This window comes from Argiope bruennichi, chromosome 7 (assembly GCF_947563725.1).
Source record: "Argiope bruennichi chromosome 7, qqArgBrue1.1, whole genome shotgun sequence".
Classification (NCBI taxonomy): domain Eukaryota; kingdom Metazoa; phylum Arthropoda; class Arachnida; order Araneae; family Araneidae; genus Argiope; species Argiope bruennichi.
The window spans coordinates 23,998,136-24,015,116 of NC_079157.1; the positions used below are offsets into that span (position 1 = coordinate 23,998,136).

The 16,981-nt window shown below is 32.2% G+C and overlaps 1 protein-coding gene across 5 annotated transcripts in view; it reads right to left on the reverse strand.

Annotated features, from left to right (window-relative positions):
* Positions 1 to 9,700: 9,700 nt before the first annotated feature.
* The window catches only part of LOC129976035 (retinaldehyde-binding protein 1-like), a 71,950-nt gene continuing 64,669 nt past the window's right edge, over positions 9,701 to 16,981 (reverse strand). For all 5 annotated transcript variants that reach the window (XM_056089378.1, XM_056089379.1, XM_056089377.1 and 2 more), the window contains exon 6: positions 9,701 to 10,109. In XM_056089378.1, the coding sequence (XP_055945353.1) occupies positions 9,927 to 10,109 (183 nt within the window). In that variant the 3' untranslated portion in view covers positions 9,701 to 9,926. The remainder of the gene's footprint in view (positions 10,110 to 16,981) is intronic.

The window sequence follows — 16,981 nt, forward strand, 5'->3', positions numbered from 1 at the left end:
TTACAGACATACACAGGAAACAGTGTCCTCAGAACTTTCTTCGCATACTCTCCAACCCACTCCCCTCTGTCCCCGTAAAAAAAAAAAAAAAAAAAAAAAATGTTTATTTTGGTTAAGACCACGAATAACTTGCATAGTATTGGTGAACGATTTACGTGAAATATAAATCTTTGACACGAACCTAGCATTTTTACTGAATCTATCTTAATACTTGTAAGACACTAGTAGGACTAACTAGGACTAACTTAACTAGGCAGATGCATTTTTTGACAACCACTTGGTATCAAAATTTGACGCTGAGCTGTAGCAGTTACAAGGCAGCATATTGTTACGAAATTTTCCGGGGTTCGTTTGGATAGTGGGAGTTATATGGTGTGGAGAACGCTCAATCAGCAGGCGGCAGTAGAAAATAAAACAACGACGTTTATTTACACGAAGACACACAGGACAGCACAAAGGCGACAACTATATACAGCACAAAAGACGATTATCTTCAGCCGAGACGTGCAGCATACAACAGTCTCTACTGCAGACAGTAGCGCACAGCTTAGTTCAGCACTAGCTTCACTCCGTCGCTGCTCCGCTTATCTCTGGAAGACCAGTTCTTCACCGTCGATTCCGACTACGACTCTGGTTCACGACGACTCTTCGACTACTCAATTCACCACCACTCCCCGGCAGCTGCAGCTCCTTTAATAGGTCTCAGGAGGCGGGGCTAGAATACTCAACTAATCAGGAACGTTCGAGGCGTAACTCAGTTCCTACTGGACGGAACGGGAAAATTATCGATGTTTCGGGTATAATCTATTTTGGCGCCAAAGTCACCAAATTTGTCGCCAAAGTCGCCAAATGGTCGCCAAGTTTGTCGCCAAGCTCTGGGACCTCCCATGTCACCAACTATGCTGGGAAGCCACATCACAGATTCGTAACAATACCAAATTTTATTAAGTCCTTGAATTTATTAGTTAGTATATTTAGACACATATGGTCAACCTTGCCACATGGTTCAACATTTAATATGAATCTATATTTTAAATTCTAAAACCTGTATACCAAATTTTATTGACATAACTATTTGCTTTTTGTCGTTATCGAGTTCGTTTGTACAAAAAATACTAAAACTCAGATATACAGATTTCGTTCAAATTTTTCTAGAGACAGAAATCGTAAATTCATAAATCAAATTTCATTCCCCTAGTTCAAAGCATTTTTCAGTTATCTTTGTCACAGGCAGACGGATGGACATTTTTCAATAATATGTTTTTTTTAAACTAAGAGAAGTTTAAAAGGTGAAAATTCGTCAAAATTTCAAGTTCGTATTTTTCGACAATTACAACACTTTAGTACTTCGTATATGATGAAGTAAAAATGAGGTATTGAAGCAATTATAAATAATGTTTTCTTTGCTATCGTACAATTTAGTATTTATTGCAAAATAAGCAATATGAAAACAACAAATATAAAAAGAATATACAAATATAGATCTGTTACAAAGTTTATACTATTGAAAAGTTTTGAAAATTTTAACAAGTGCCAGAAGTTTGTATCAAACGGCAAAAACTAAAAATTTATATCTGCATTTTAAACATATTTGAGAAAAGTAATTATCGTCTGCAATCATTCTTTCAATAACATGAAAACAATAACATTTTATGATTAAAAGTGCGAATTTATTGTTGTTTTTTTTTATATTTTTTTTTTGAGTAAAAATATCGTCTGCTTTAACTAATTAATACTGGAATTAAGATCTTGTTTTTTATGTTTTTGAATATTTAAATTATAATCATTAAGTGGAGTAAAAAAGAATATATCATCAGCTTAAAAAAATATTCTTCGGTATTTGTGCATTAACTACATGCCATTGGCCACCTTTACTCTTAACCGCATGTCTTTGCAGAGCATAAATAAACTAAATGATATTTTTAGTTTATTATGGTTATTTTAAACTAAATGGTTTTTTTTCAGCGATTAATCACTCTTGTGTGGTTAATACAAGTAGCCTATTTGGTTTAAATTAAGGCTATAATGATGATCTACTTTTTAATATAATACTTTTAATACCGTTTATTTTCAATTACGAGGGAGACATCAAACCAAAAAACTACAAAATTAACAAAAATTCCGGAATAACGAGGTTCATTTAAAAAACATTTAAATAGCAAATTTGTTTATTTCACAAAATATGCTGAATTATATTTTAAATAAAAATATTCTTCTTTCAATAAATATCCCAAGATATAATTGAAAATTATAAAGGTATATTTAACATCCAGTTAATAATACGGGTTGGTTACTATAATAGTTAATTCTATGATAGTATTTTCTTTGGATAGCAAAATATGAATAAAATCTTCCCGACAGTATTTAATAACATTTGAATAAGAAACCTGCTACCCAAGACATAAACATTTGACAAATATCAAGTGTATTCCTAATAGTTAAGGAAGTACCAAGTGAGTGATATTTTGCTTTTATGTATAAGTCACGAAGAAAATACAATTTTAATAAATAATTTGGTTAATTTAAAAAGAAAAAATTGCTATACAAGAGAATCGGGTACATGACGGAATAAAAAATCAAATTGTAACTTTTTTTAAATGATAAGTCCTCGAATGTGTTAATCTTATTTTTTTAAATTTATTTCTTATTATATTATTTAGCTTGGCGAGTTTTGATACGTTTGGCTAGATTTTTTTTCGCCTTGGCGAGAAAGTTGGTGCATGATTTTTCTGTTTTACAGGAGAAATAACACACGTACACACACATATACAGACACAAACACGCACATCTTATAATAAAATACATTAAAAATAACTAAAATACGCAAAGCTTCTGGAAACTTTTTTTTTAATCTGAAAAGAGAAACAAAATTTTTAAATCTGGTCGAACAAATTACATCGAAGAGGTCAGCTTCACGATATAATTTGAATTCAAATGAAAATCAATCGAAATAACTCAAATCCACCACCGATTACACTAAGATATAAGAAAAATAGTTAAAAAAAACTATACTTATGTAATGTATGTTATGGTAATCATCACAGCTCAACTCCAACGCAATATCACAAGAAATAATTAAATCAAAATGGAAAAAAAAAATCGAAATTCATGAGAATTCAATTTAACAATGCAATAAGAAGCATTGAAGCGGAATTGCAAAATATTTAGTATAGTGTGTGTTACTTTTACGTCCAACAACTGGAGCTATTTTTTACCTGCCTCAGATAGGACATCTATATAATAAATATATAAAAACACGTTCGTAATCGAATACAACGTGCTATCAAAATTTTAAAGCAATCGGTATTGAAACTTTCGAAGATTTAAGATTTTGAACAAACGAACATCAACTTTTTCTTTATACAGATTATAAATTATAAATCCCAGAAATTTTGTACACTAATTCATTAACAGATGGCGACACTAATGCAGATTTAATTATAAGAATTCTCTTACTGATTATTAATTTTTGAAAAATACTGAAATATCTATAGGATAAAATTGCATAAAATTTCAAAACTCTAGCATTCCAAGAAATAAAGATTAAATTAATTACGAAAATTCTATCTAGTATATCAAAATTTCAAGCACAAAATAAATTGCTTTACATTTTTTTTTTTTTTTCAAACGGGAATAGTCTTCTCAAAACTTTTTTCCATACTATCTAATAAAGATGTTATTCACTCTTGCACTTCCTCCTAATTTGAAAATTTCTGACCTTAGTCAAGGTCGTGAACGATTCCATTATTCATGGTTTATAATTTTTTTTTATAGAGTCCAGCGCATGAGCATTTAGTGCTTCATAGTATCGTGAAGAAAATCGAGTATATATATTTCTTTTGTTGATGGATTGAAATCAAAATTTGGCACATATCTATAATTTTAAAAATAAGATCGCATAATTTCTTTTATTTAAATCATTGAGTGTATGAATTTTCAGAATCTGTATGCATGGAATGTAAAGACCGACAGATGATCAATCTCCCGGTAGATTTTATTCAAAATTTAATTAGAACCTACACTAACGTTGTAACAAATTCTCATTTATCTTATTTAGTCCGTTTTAAAGATATTTTATTCAGCGGAACTTCAAACTTGTTAAAATACTGTTATAAACCTGTAAAGCTGCTTCCCAGCACGGTTAGTTCTATCACCAGAAAGACTAATTTACAATCATCTATATTGGATGCTACTCGGGTGCCGAGCCAGTGATCCCAAAGTATGGCGACCATTTGGCGACTTTGGCAACAAAATAGATAATGCTGGAAACTTCGAGAATTTTAACGATCCGTCCATTAGGAACAGAGATACACCTGACTGGCTTAGAAGATTCTCCAACCGCCTCCCGGGAGCTATAAAAGGCCGGCAGTCTCAAGCTGCAGTGAACCAGATCGGAATCGTAAACAAGTAACGAATCTTCGAGAGGATAGTGAAGCAACGGCGGTGTAGCAGCGTTGTGTGTAGCCCAAGCTATTGCTGAACTGGGCTGCGTGCGAAGTCCTGTTGTCTATTGTGGAAGCAGCGTCGTGTCGTGTATGGAGCAGCCAGTCCTGTAGTAGTGAGTCGGCTGATGGTTACAGCTAAAGTGAGGAGACAGTGAGAACTTCAGCCGTTTGGAGAGACCGTAGAGCGAAGCTCCGAGAATCCCATCTCCTGCTGGATTCTGTCTGGCCGCTTTGTGTGCTGTGGTCGACTACTACTTGCGGGTTACTGTTTTCTGCTGTGTCCTGTCCTGTGTGTACATCTCGGCTGTATATAGTTGTCGTCTTTGTATTCGTCGTCTGTGTCTTTGTATTTAATAAATATTGTTGTTGTTTTCTACTGAGACCTGCTGATTGTGTTTTCACACCGTACACCTACTACAGGCGAACCCGGTGAAATCAGTAACAATACAGAATAACAGACTATCGACTGTTGTTTGCGAAAATATAGGAGAACAGACAATTTAACTGATACACAACTTCAATTTTAATATCAATATTATATTTATTTCATATAAGTCGTTGTATTTTTTGAGACATCGCGTTTATACCCATGCGAACGTATCGATTGACAGGTTGCCAACTTTTCGACGGATATGATTCAAAATTTAATAAATATCTATACTTTAGATGGTAAAATTGTGTTATAAATTTCATTCTTCTAGCTTTTGGAGCAGTGTAATTATCGTTTTTACTGGCATTCGAACATACAGGCAAACTTAGCAAACTTAATATTCAAGAATTTCGTTCAAAATTTGATAAAAGTCGATGAATTTGATATAAAAACAGCAAACCGAATTTCATCCTTTTAGTAGAAAGTATTTTTTGAGCTATCATGTTCAGAGACATACAGAGAGAACATGATACTAAAAATTGGTTTTTCGGTTTCGGAAAGTTCTAAAATGTTGAAATTCGTCAAAATTCTCAGAGTTCGAATATTTTAACAATTACAATAATTTCTTTTTTGTATACTTTTTCTATGAGAAAGTTATGAAAGAAATTATTTGTGTGTTGGCGTTCTGTATGCCAGAAAGCTATATGCCTACTAAAGTCAATACTATAGTGGGTGTGTTGTGATTTTCTAAGGAACTGCCCGGTTTTAAATACACTATTTTTAATTTCCACAAACACAGCTACACTACAAAATTTACAAACACTTATTATTAGACACACATAGAAAATTATGTTAAAGAAAACAGTATGGTGGAGGGATTCCAGCGTTTCCAGCCGAAAGCATTCGGCGTTAGCGTAAGAGTTGCGCATTAGGAAAAATTCGACCTCAGGATGCAGGTCTCCCGTTCAACTGCTTGTCTTCTGTAAAACGCCACAAGGGGGCGCTCTCTGCACAAGGGGGAAAACGAAGTGCTACAATAGTAATATACTGTAGAAGGGAATGTCTCCCACGAAGTGTTTTTAACTTTTAATTAGAATTTTAATTAATTAAAGGTAGCCGAAACTTTTTTCATCGTAGCTTTCGAAAATATTACAACAAAAAATGATTTTTATATCATCTTGAAACTTGATTTTTATGTGGATATGGTAATTATGTCAAAAATTAATAACTATGCCATGTTAAAAAATAAAAAAAAATAAAAAAAAAAAGGAGGAAAATTTTTGTATTTTTTTTTCTTTTATTGTTTCTTTCTTTCGGATGCAAAGTAATTTCACAATTTATGGTATAAATTATGGTTATTTTCGACTACTACGATTTGGTATCATGAAATCTCTGATTTTTCGATACCAGAATTTTCTGATAAAAAAACTTCATAAATTAAAATATACCGCATATTTTTTATTCGAATTTGGTATAATAATCTCTCAACATATCCTGCAGTTCCTGAACTAGACAACAATTAATCGATTTGTTTAGAAATATTTTATAGTTGTTTTAATGCTTCGCAATATTAAAAAATTGAAAATGTCAGGTTGTTTTTAGTTGGAAAGCCAGTATTTAAAGAACTGATAGATATACAACTTATTTCTTTGTTCAGGAATTAGTTAATATATTCCTTCAGCTATCTGCAAAAATGTAAGCAAAATTATTTAATAAACCTCTAAACTTCTTTTTAGCAAAAAAAAAAAAAAAAAAAACTTTAAAAAAAATGGCCTTTAACTGGTATATTTTGGTTTCATAGATATTTTTTTCAATCTTTTTTATGCAAATATTCAAAAATATAATGATTTTTAACGATTTTCAAAAAATCCCGAACGTAGCCACGTACCAGCAGATGAGTTTCTTTCAATTTAGTTTAGTTATATTAACGTCCCATTTTAGAGTAACGCTAGGGCTATTTTAGGACAGATCACGTAATTTTGAACTTCGGTCAGATGATTAATACGACACCTCAGCTGCCACCCGCCTCTCCACACCAGCGGGAGGACGTTTGGCCCGGGCGGTTTAACGTGCAACAGACCCGCTTACACGACGTTTCTTCTTTGGAATTGGGTCTGGAACCAGAAACCCTCCGGTTTCGAAGCCGAGACCTTACCACCAGGCCATCGCGGCCGCATTTCTTTCAGACAAAATTGGAAGCGAGGTCATAAAAAAACTGATGACAAAAATAAATCATATTTGAGTTATGTTGTGTTTATGTTTTATGGTACAACAGTTATTTTTGGCTAAATTGCACCATATTCTTGGTATTGTAACATTTATACCCATTTATAATAAAATCGAAGAATGAATTTAATCTAAACCCAAATGCCTAAAAATGCAGAAACCAGTATGATGCATATATATATATATAAATGATTCACATGAAAAATCTCGTAAACAAATTCCTAAATCAAGGTGAGACATCTGCAAAAATACTGAGTGAGGTAAAATGTAGATACTGTAAAAGAATGTGCAAAACAGACTTAAATTTTTAAATTTAGCAAAATGGAACAGATCCCCGAAATAACAGTTATCGGTGGGCAAATTGGTTGTAACCGATTTTCAAGCTTGCTAAAATGGTGTCCACTAAATAATGAGAACCTAGAAATTTGTTTTAAGTCTAATTATATGGTGCCTATTACCATGCTTCCTAATTCCCCAATCAATTTGCAAGTTGAAATGTAAAATATGAGATTATATTTCTTGTTAAAAATAGATAACTGTGTTGGTAAGATAGCAGTAACTAATTTAGCTACTAGGATATGTTTATAGAGTTAGTAGTGTAACACTGTATTCACGTGTTAAGAAACCTAGAGACACGTGTTTGTGCAGACTGTTCATAGTATTATCATGGAAGCAGATCTAAAAAAAAGACCAGAGTTAGAATTGTGATATCTCGTTCTTAATCAGTCATTGATATCATTGTTAAAAGATGCGCTATATGTGCAGGAACCCAACATAAAATAATATGAAAGCTCTCAGAGATAAGTTAGTCAAACAAATCTAAAAGGTTGGAAAACAAAGGATGGCTGTGAGCATGTAGAGAGGGAAGAGATTACAGAAAACTCACCGAATACATAATCATTACATGACAATCAAAAAGCAATTTGAAATAAATTCTAAAGGTTTTAAAATAGCAGTTCTTTCTGCTGTAAAAATGGAACAAAATGAACGATTTCTTTAAGCTATTGTAGAATTTAAAACGATACTCTCCTAAGAATTACATCTGTAGAAATTGCTTTCTAGAACATCTGTAGAAATTGGCTCGAAGAAATGATATATTTGACGATCACCAGCAAATGTTTGCTGGTAAATGATGTCTACAATTCTTTGTTTATCAAAATATAGAAAGAAATTTAGTATTAAATACCATGACATTTTAAGATGATTGCTGAAATGATTGCTGAGATATGCACCTATTTCTGATGATTTTGAAACTACGAGAAACATTTTCCCAAAGAATGATGGTATTATTGCTGGTCTCGAAATTTAAAGGCGTTGTAAAAAACAAGTTTTATTAAAATTAATTATAATTTATCTCAAATATTAGCTAATAAAAGATATGTACAATGCTTTGCTTGACAAAGTATAGAAAGAATTTCAGTATTCAATACCATGATTTTCCAACGTAACAGCTGAAATGATTGCTGAAAAGCAATATGCACCACCTCTTGATGATCTTGAAATTGCTAGAGACATTCTCCCAAAGAATGATGGTATTATTGTTAGTCTCGCAGCATGGAGATGTAAAAAACAGCTTTGATTAAAATTACAAAAAGTACAATGAGGTTTTAAAAAGATTCTAAAATCACAATGAAAATATCTGCCATTTAATCTAATGTGGCGAGAGAGTTGAATACATTCTATATGCAGATTCTGTATAAAAGACGTTCGAAATGTCTCAGATAGTCTAAGCGCAGTATGATGGTAAAAAGACAAAAATGAAGGCAACAACAAACATACCACTGTTTGCAGCGCACCTGGATTGTACACAGCCCATCCACGGCTAAACTAAACGGGATAAATTTTTCGTTTCGCCTTCAGCTATTGTGCAGTTCTACATGTTAAAAGAATTTTGCTACCTTATGAAGCTGGTGATAACTGCAGTTGCTTAATGATTCACTTTCTGCCTCTTTTTCTGGCACTGGCGTACAATAGTTATGAAATTTTTACTTTGACGGGAATTTAGCATTTTTAATGAATCTATCGTGTGATCCTTGATTAGTTATTTGTCGATTATTCCCTAACATATGGTTAAAACTATAGAAAATCGAACTTGTGTTTCAGATGCGTTTTTCCCAGCCAATTGAAACAAAAAGTTGACTCAAAACTACATTTGTAGTCACAAAGTCCCATACCAAATGTGAAATATTTAAGCCATTGCGTTTTTGAGTCATCGCGTTTACATGTTTCTGAATATGCAGATCGACAGATGGTCAACCCCTCATTAAATTTCATTCGAAATTTGAGAGAAATCTAAACTATAGATGTTAAATCTGTGTAGCGAATTTTATCTATAGAGCCCTCTTCGTTTTGTAGTTAGCCTTTTCACTTATATACGAAAAGCCATACAGATAGGTTTCCTCTGAATGGATTTTGTTCAAAATTTGACAGAAATCTAAAAATTTGGTGCAAAGAGCCGCAAACTAAATTTCATTTATCTAGCTCAAAGTGTTTTTGAGTTATATTTGTCACAAAATGACGGGTATTTTCCAAAAATGTGTTTTTCGAACTCAGAGAAGTCTGAAACGCGGAAGCTCATCAAAATCTGTTCGAATTTTTTGACGTTTGCAATACTGTCTCTAGGAGAGAAAAAAAAGATCCGATGAAATGAGAACATACAAAAAATATAAAATTTCTTTAATGAAAATAAATATAAATCAGTTGTTTTTTACAATAACTTTCTTATCTTTAAATAAATCTATTTAGAAATATATCTGTACATTTTTACATTTCAGAATCCGCAAGCTAAAATCTTGACAACAAGGAGTGATAGATTTATCACACTTGTGACAATTCTATTTCTGCTGGCGATTAAACGTTCGTTTTAAGTTATGAAATGCACGTCGTTAATCTGTCTGCATTTCATAACCGTATTTACTGCGTCGCAAAAATTCTTCTTCGCTATCTAGTAGGGACGAGTAAAAAGGTTCGGTTTGTAGAGTTCCTAGCGTCCCTCCATATTCACGTGGGAGGACGTACGGAGACACATGCTCATGTAGACTGCTCATATTATCACCATGGAAGTGGATCTAAAAATAGACAAAAGTCAAGATTGTGATATCTCTTTCTTAATCAGTCATTGATATCATTTTTAAAAAATGCGGTTCAGTAAAAAAACAACATACATCAGTCAGTAAATGTATGTTTTCATAATTTTATTAATTGAAGGATTTCTAATTATAAAATCATGTTATAGTTAAGAAATGTAGTCACTACTGTATAGTACAGACAACATTTACAATAAAATTAATCTTAAAAAAACAGGAAGCGAACAAATAACAATGTTTTTTTAATTATTAATCATCATTTTTTTATTTTCTCATTAGATTAAAAAATAAACGCGAATGAAAATATAGACATTTAAGAACGAAAATTAAAAGCATCACGAATACAAAGATATATAATTATTCCAGAAGAATAAATAAAGTTATCACTATCAATGCCGCAGACGATTTTTACAAACCGGATTTCTATGATTGAAAAGTGAAACTTGCAAAATAGGAAATAAAATTTTAATTCTTAGTAACAGAAAAAAAATATTTTAAAATTTATTTATATTTATAAACTTTTTTTGTTTGTAATATCTTTTTCGATTGTTCAAAGATTTTTCAAATGATTAATCATCATTTTTTTTTTATTTTCACATTAAATTAACTAATAAACACAAATAAAAATACACATTTAAAAACACTGAACGAACATTAAAAACATATTCGAACACGAATATAAACAAAGATATATATAATCATTCCAGAATAATAAATAATCACTATCAGACGATATTTACAATCCTGATTGCTACAATAAAATAATGAAACGGGCAAAATAGGGAAATTAAACTTTTATCTTTAATTAATTAATTAATTTTTTTATAAACTTCCTTATCCTTAATTATTTTATAAACTTTCTTTTGTTTACAACTTTCTTTTCGATCATTCAAACATTTTACTGACTCGAAAATTATTTTTAACGTGATGATGTTTATAACGCATATTATTTGCAAATTATGTGATAATACAGTCGTTAAACACGGACAACAAGACTGGAAAAATTTTTAATGGAATTTTTTAATTGATTAAAAAATAAAATGACATTTTTTGTATTTTTTCTCTAATTTAAAATTTATTTAAAAAATTTAAAAAATTTAAAAAAAGAACCAAGTTTTCATTTATGCCCATTTTATTTACATGAAACTTATTTTTTAGTTTAGGACATTAAACTCAAAACCGAATTTTTTTTCACTTTTATTAACATAATAATGTTTTTAGGTTAGAATTTTTTGAGAAAATTTATGTGCACTAAATGAAATGGCTGGAGCAATCGATGGTAGCAAAGACAAGGCAGACAATGTAAACCTAAAACATTTTCAGGCAATTAAGTGATTCGATTTTTCCTTCAACGTAGAATAGAATAAGTAAATATTAGGAAAACGCAAAATTTTCAAATATAGATGAACTTGTTATTTATTATATTCTAATCACTGGAGAGCTGTGGCCTGATTACAAGGTTTCGTGGTGAAAATCAGAAGATCACCAGTTCGAGATTCGATTCCGAAGAAGATTAGCCTCAATTAATCTTAATCTAAATCACAAATCAAAGGTCTTTATGTAGCTGTGAGACTTCCGACTCAAATATTGTTAAGTTCAAATGTCATTTGACCACGATTCATATTTACGACGTTTGTAACGCAGAAAACTTTCTATAGCTTTAAAATACCTGATAATAAAGGTAATTTATAATTTTTGATTTAATATAAATTTTAAAGCACTAAAAAGCTCGATAAAGATTAAAGCGCACCTTTTCATGTCATAAAATTGTGAAATATATTATGGATCATATACATATAATTAATCTTCATATTGATAATATAATATCATATATATCATTATCAACTTTCTTGTTATATTATAATATCATATTATAATTAACAATTATGATGTGATACCCCGGAGTTTTATTTTTAAAAAAATTAATGAAATCTGCGATCGCAAATTTCAAGTTATCATGTGAGAACATTATTATTTTTAAGTCATTATTTGTCTTCATTCATTTAAGTCATTAACCAGTTTAAACCGGTTTGAAACAATCACGAGACTTCTCTATCGGTCTGTATAATTTTTAAACTTTCATTTTCAATTTTTCTAGCTAGCAAAGTTTTGGAGCTGGACCGATTTTGAGATGAAATAACAGCTATGATGTCATAGCTCAACGTCAACTGTTTAAAAACGCATCTGCTGTCATAGAAGCATTCGTAATAATAAAGCAATACTGGTAAAAGCAGGTCAACCTTTTAAAAACGCATCTGCTTTCAAAGAAGCATACATAATAATAATGCAATACTGGTAAAAGCAGGTAAAAAAAAATATATGCGATTATAACATAAAAATCCATCTACATTTCAAATGAAAAAAAAATAATGATAAATAAAAAATGGCTATATATCTGTCTGCTGAACAAACAGAAATAAATGCAATTCAAAAAAATGTTATCTCATATGCTCTACTGTTTGCATCTTTCGGCCACAACCGCAAGAAAAAATAAATAAATAAACAAAATTGAACTGTGTTTTCGTTCGAAAAGTATTCACTGAAAAGTTATATCTATGGTTCTGCTTCTAAATGCATATATTTTATTCAAAGGATAAGCGATTTATTTTTCATGTTAAGGAAACGGACCGTGTTTACATTGATTAGCGAAGATAGAAGGGAAGACTAGAATATACTGTCTATAACAGGGTGATTATTAAGAAACTATCCTGATATATGAGACCTTAACTGTTATAGCATTCACAGGAACAGAGTAAAATTTTTGGTGAATGTATTTTAACCCTTTAAAGGGCCATTTTTTTCTAGTCATATTATGTTAAAATATTTTTAAGCTTAAAATTAGAATAAGAAAAGGGATTCATTTAGGTTTTTATATAAATTTAATTTGATTAATTAATTCATTTGGTTAATTAATAATTAAGTAACAAATCAAGACACATCATTTTATGTGAGATAAAAAACTGAAGCATCTAAGTTTCTGTCTTTCTAAAAAGATTTGTCAGAACTGATGCCAACCTACATAAATTCATACAAAGATTGATAAGTTTGGTGGGAAGCATATTTCCCACAGCCTTAGAAAGGGTTAAGGCATGAGCTCAATAATCATATGAAAAACAACAGCTAAACACTAACAGTCACGGTTACAGTGACAAAATTTCAAAATTTTCAAATGGCAACACCAACTTTTTTTATTGAAATGTATTTTCCGAAGAAAAAAAAAAGAGTTTGAAAGGGTACTTATAGCACAGAAATCACTAGAAAAGACAAAGTAATTGTGGTGTGCCTAACAGAGATATGAAGTTCAATAGATTCCTTTCAGCATGGTACGATCTTTGGTTCTAGGCACCATCTTCAGCATGAAAAGTGTCATCGTGGTTGAAGTAAAACAAGTAGAAAATTAGTGAAACACAATAAAATGTTTTGCTTTCTGTTGCTTCTCTGCTGTTATTAGTTGGTTTCTCTTTCCTTTTTAATTTGTCTTCCGCCGGGGATTTCAGTGCTACAAGTACCATTTCAGCGCTATTCATTGTTTTTTTGCGATGGAGAACATATTTGAATAAGAAAGATGGTGTTGCCATTTGAAAATTTTGAAATTATATTAATTGTTATTTATTAAACTGAATTTGTTATTTATTAACTGAATGTATTAATTGTAACTGTTAGAATTTAATTGTTGTTTTTCATATGATTCTTGAGCGCATACCACAAAATACATTGAACCAAAATTTTATTCCTTTCCTGTGAACGGTATGATAGCTAAGGTCTCATATATCTGGATAGTTTTTTTATAATCACCTGATATGTAGAACACAAACGTATGTGGACAGAATTCGCCCTTATTACTTATTTCTGAATGGCAATAGTCAAATGTAAATAAATCGCTATATAATCGTTTCAGATTGCTTCATTGAATCTTTTTACAGCAGCATTTAATTGAATGCTTTGCTAATTACTGGAGCTGCTGAGTATTATTAGAATTCCATTCCATTGAGACAAACGAAACAGGATGTAAAAGTAATCACGAAATAGACGCCAAACAGAAAGTTTATCAGCCGCCAAAATAGATTTAATCGTCGTCAGATGGGCAATCGCTATGACTTAACTATTCCATATTAGTCATTTATAAAGTCTGTGATATTGGCAAGCATGCTGGCCGCCAAATGCGGCTAGTGATAAAAAATATTGTTTGGGATCACCGGGTTCACTTATAATGGATGTATGGTCTGAAAACACAATCACAGGTCTCAGTAGAAAACAAAGACGACGTTTATTTACACGAAGAACACGAGTACACAGATGGGACAAATACAAAGACAACAACTATATTCAGCCGAGACGAACATACAACAGCACACTACAACACAGAGTAGCCCACAAGTAGTATTAGACTACAGCACACAAAATTCGCTCTACGGTCTCTCCGAGCGAGAAAAAATTCAGCAGGAGAAGGGACCCTCGGAGCTTCGCTCTACGGTCTCTCCAAACGGCTGAAGTTCTCACTGTCTCCTCGCTTTAGTTGTAACCACCTGCCAACTCACTACTACACGACTAGCTACTCCACACACAACTTTATACTGCATCCACAATAGACAACAGGACTCGGCACACAGCTCAGTTCAGCAATAGCTTGGGCTCCACACAACGTTGGCACTCCGCCGTTGCTTCGCTATCTTCTCGAAGACTCGACATTTGACTACGACTCCAACTGCAATTCATTGCTGCTTGAGATTGCCGACATTTTATAGTTTCCGGGGAGGGGGGGAGCGAGAACCTTCTCATCTCAGTTCCTATTAGATGGGTCGTCAAAATTCTCAAAGTTTCCCACATTATCTATTTTGCCACTAAAGTGGTCTCCAAGTCGCCAAATGTTCGCCAAGTTCTGGGATTACTGGCTCGGCACTCGAGCAGCGTCCAATACAGATGATTGTAAATTGGTTTTTCCGGTGATAAAACTAACCATGCTGGGAAGCAGCATGACAGGTTTGTAACAATATTATGAAAGGCAGCATTAAATAAAATGAAAAATATTCCGATACTTGAATATGCAAAACTATTTATTATTAAATTCACCCCAATACAATTGTGACATGAAAATATTCACAAATGACAGAACATATTCAGCTACTTTTCTTTCTATTTTCTAAACGACTATTTTTGTAAAAATTGTTTGCTTTTATTGAATTAAATCTTAGGAAAATTTATTAAATGCTAGTGAAGGAAAGACATTTTGTTTAACTCCGCACACACGCGTACGCTTGAGCATGGTCGCTTACACACAATCAAGCATAAAATGTAGCCACAGAGTAAATTATATGTATAAAGAGAAAATTATATATATCAATATTTTTTTACTTTCACGAATACAAAGAACAGAGAAATTGTAATCGTCAAAAAATTCGAGCTCGAGATTTTGACGAATCTTCGTGTTTTAAACCTCCCTGAATTCGAAAAATAATTTTTTGGAAAATATTTATCCGCCTGTCTGTGTGTGACAAATATAACTCAAAAAAACTTTGAGTAGATGGATGAAATTTGATACATAACTCTTACACCTGTGGTGAAAGCTTATAAGCCAGTTAACAACTACGCTACACGAGCAATTGCTTTTGTATTGTGGTCATGTTACTGGGCTACGAACCGCAAGGTGCCAGGTTTTATTCTCGCGCATCACGATTCGCCACATTGGTTCTATACTCGCTCATCACAAATCCCACATTGGTGACCTCGGACGATGAACCTTCAACCTTCGTACGGCTGTTGTGGCGCCATCAACCCAAAGTCGCCAGATTCACTTGACGCAGCAACACAGACTCACTTGGTGCGACAGAAACCACTCATCCACATACGCTAGCCATAACGCTTGCCGTTACTCAAATGAGTACAGGAGCATTAGACTAACAGCTAATAAATAATACATCACCACTCAACAGCCATATCGTTCGTCTCACCTCCGACTCAATGGAGGGAGATGGTCGTGTTACTGGGCTGCAAACCACAAAGTCCCAGGTTCTACCCTCGCTCATCACAAATCGCCACACACCAAATTTGCAGATTTCTATAAGATTTTAAGTAAAATCCGTTCTGAGGAAGTCTGTCTGTCTGGCTATCCAACTATATAATAACATGAAAACTACAAAACGAAGAAAGCTAGATAGTTATAATTGGGTAAACAAATTTAACATCTACAGTGTAAACATCTGCGAAAGATTGAGCCAAACCCAGCTACATGGTGACTATATATCTCTCCGTACTTTCAGAAACATATAAACGGGATAATTCAAAAACATGATGACTTAAATATATCAAATTATGTATGGGTTTTTGCAACTATAAGTGTTGGTTTGTATCAAATTTTTGTTCTCATTGGTTGAAGAAAGGGTAGGGTTGGTAGGGTTGAATAGCCAAGGCTGACTCGATAGATTCTGTAAAAATGATAAATTCAAACCAAAGATTAATATTTCGTAACTATTGTAAGCCCTTTTAATGCAAGGCATTCTTTGGAATTACATTTTTTTTTTCATTGAGTATGCGAAAAAGTTTTTGGGTAATCATTGCCGTTGGTTTTATGTTGTATTCAAAATATTCAGGAAATTAAATTTTCAAACTCAAGTCATTCATCTGCATTATCCAATTTCTTAATATAAATAAAGATTATTGAGTCTATATATGCATGTATGTATATTTCATAACTTCTAATCAACGGGCGGACTTCAAGAAAGTTTTACACACTAATTATTATAGAATACATGGGAAGGGATATTCCTTCGTTTTCCAAAGAGCAAAACTTAATTAGATAATCTTTCAAATAGTTGATTAACAAAGATTGAATTACTTTATTTCTATTTTTCTTTTAA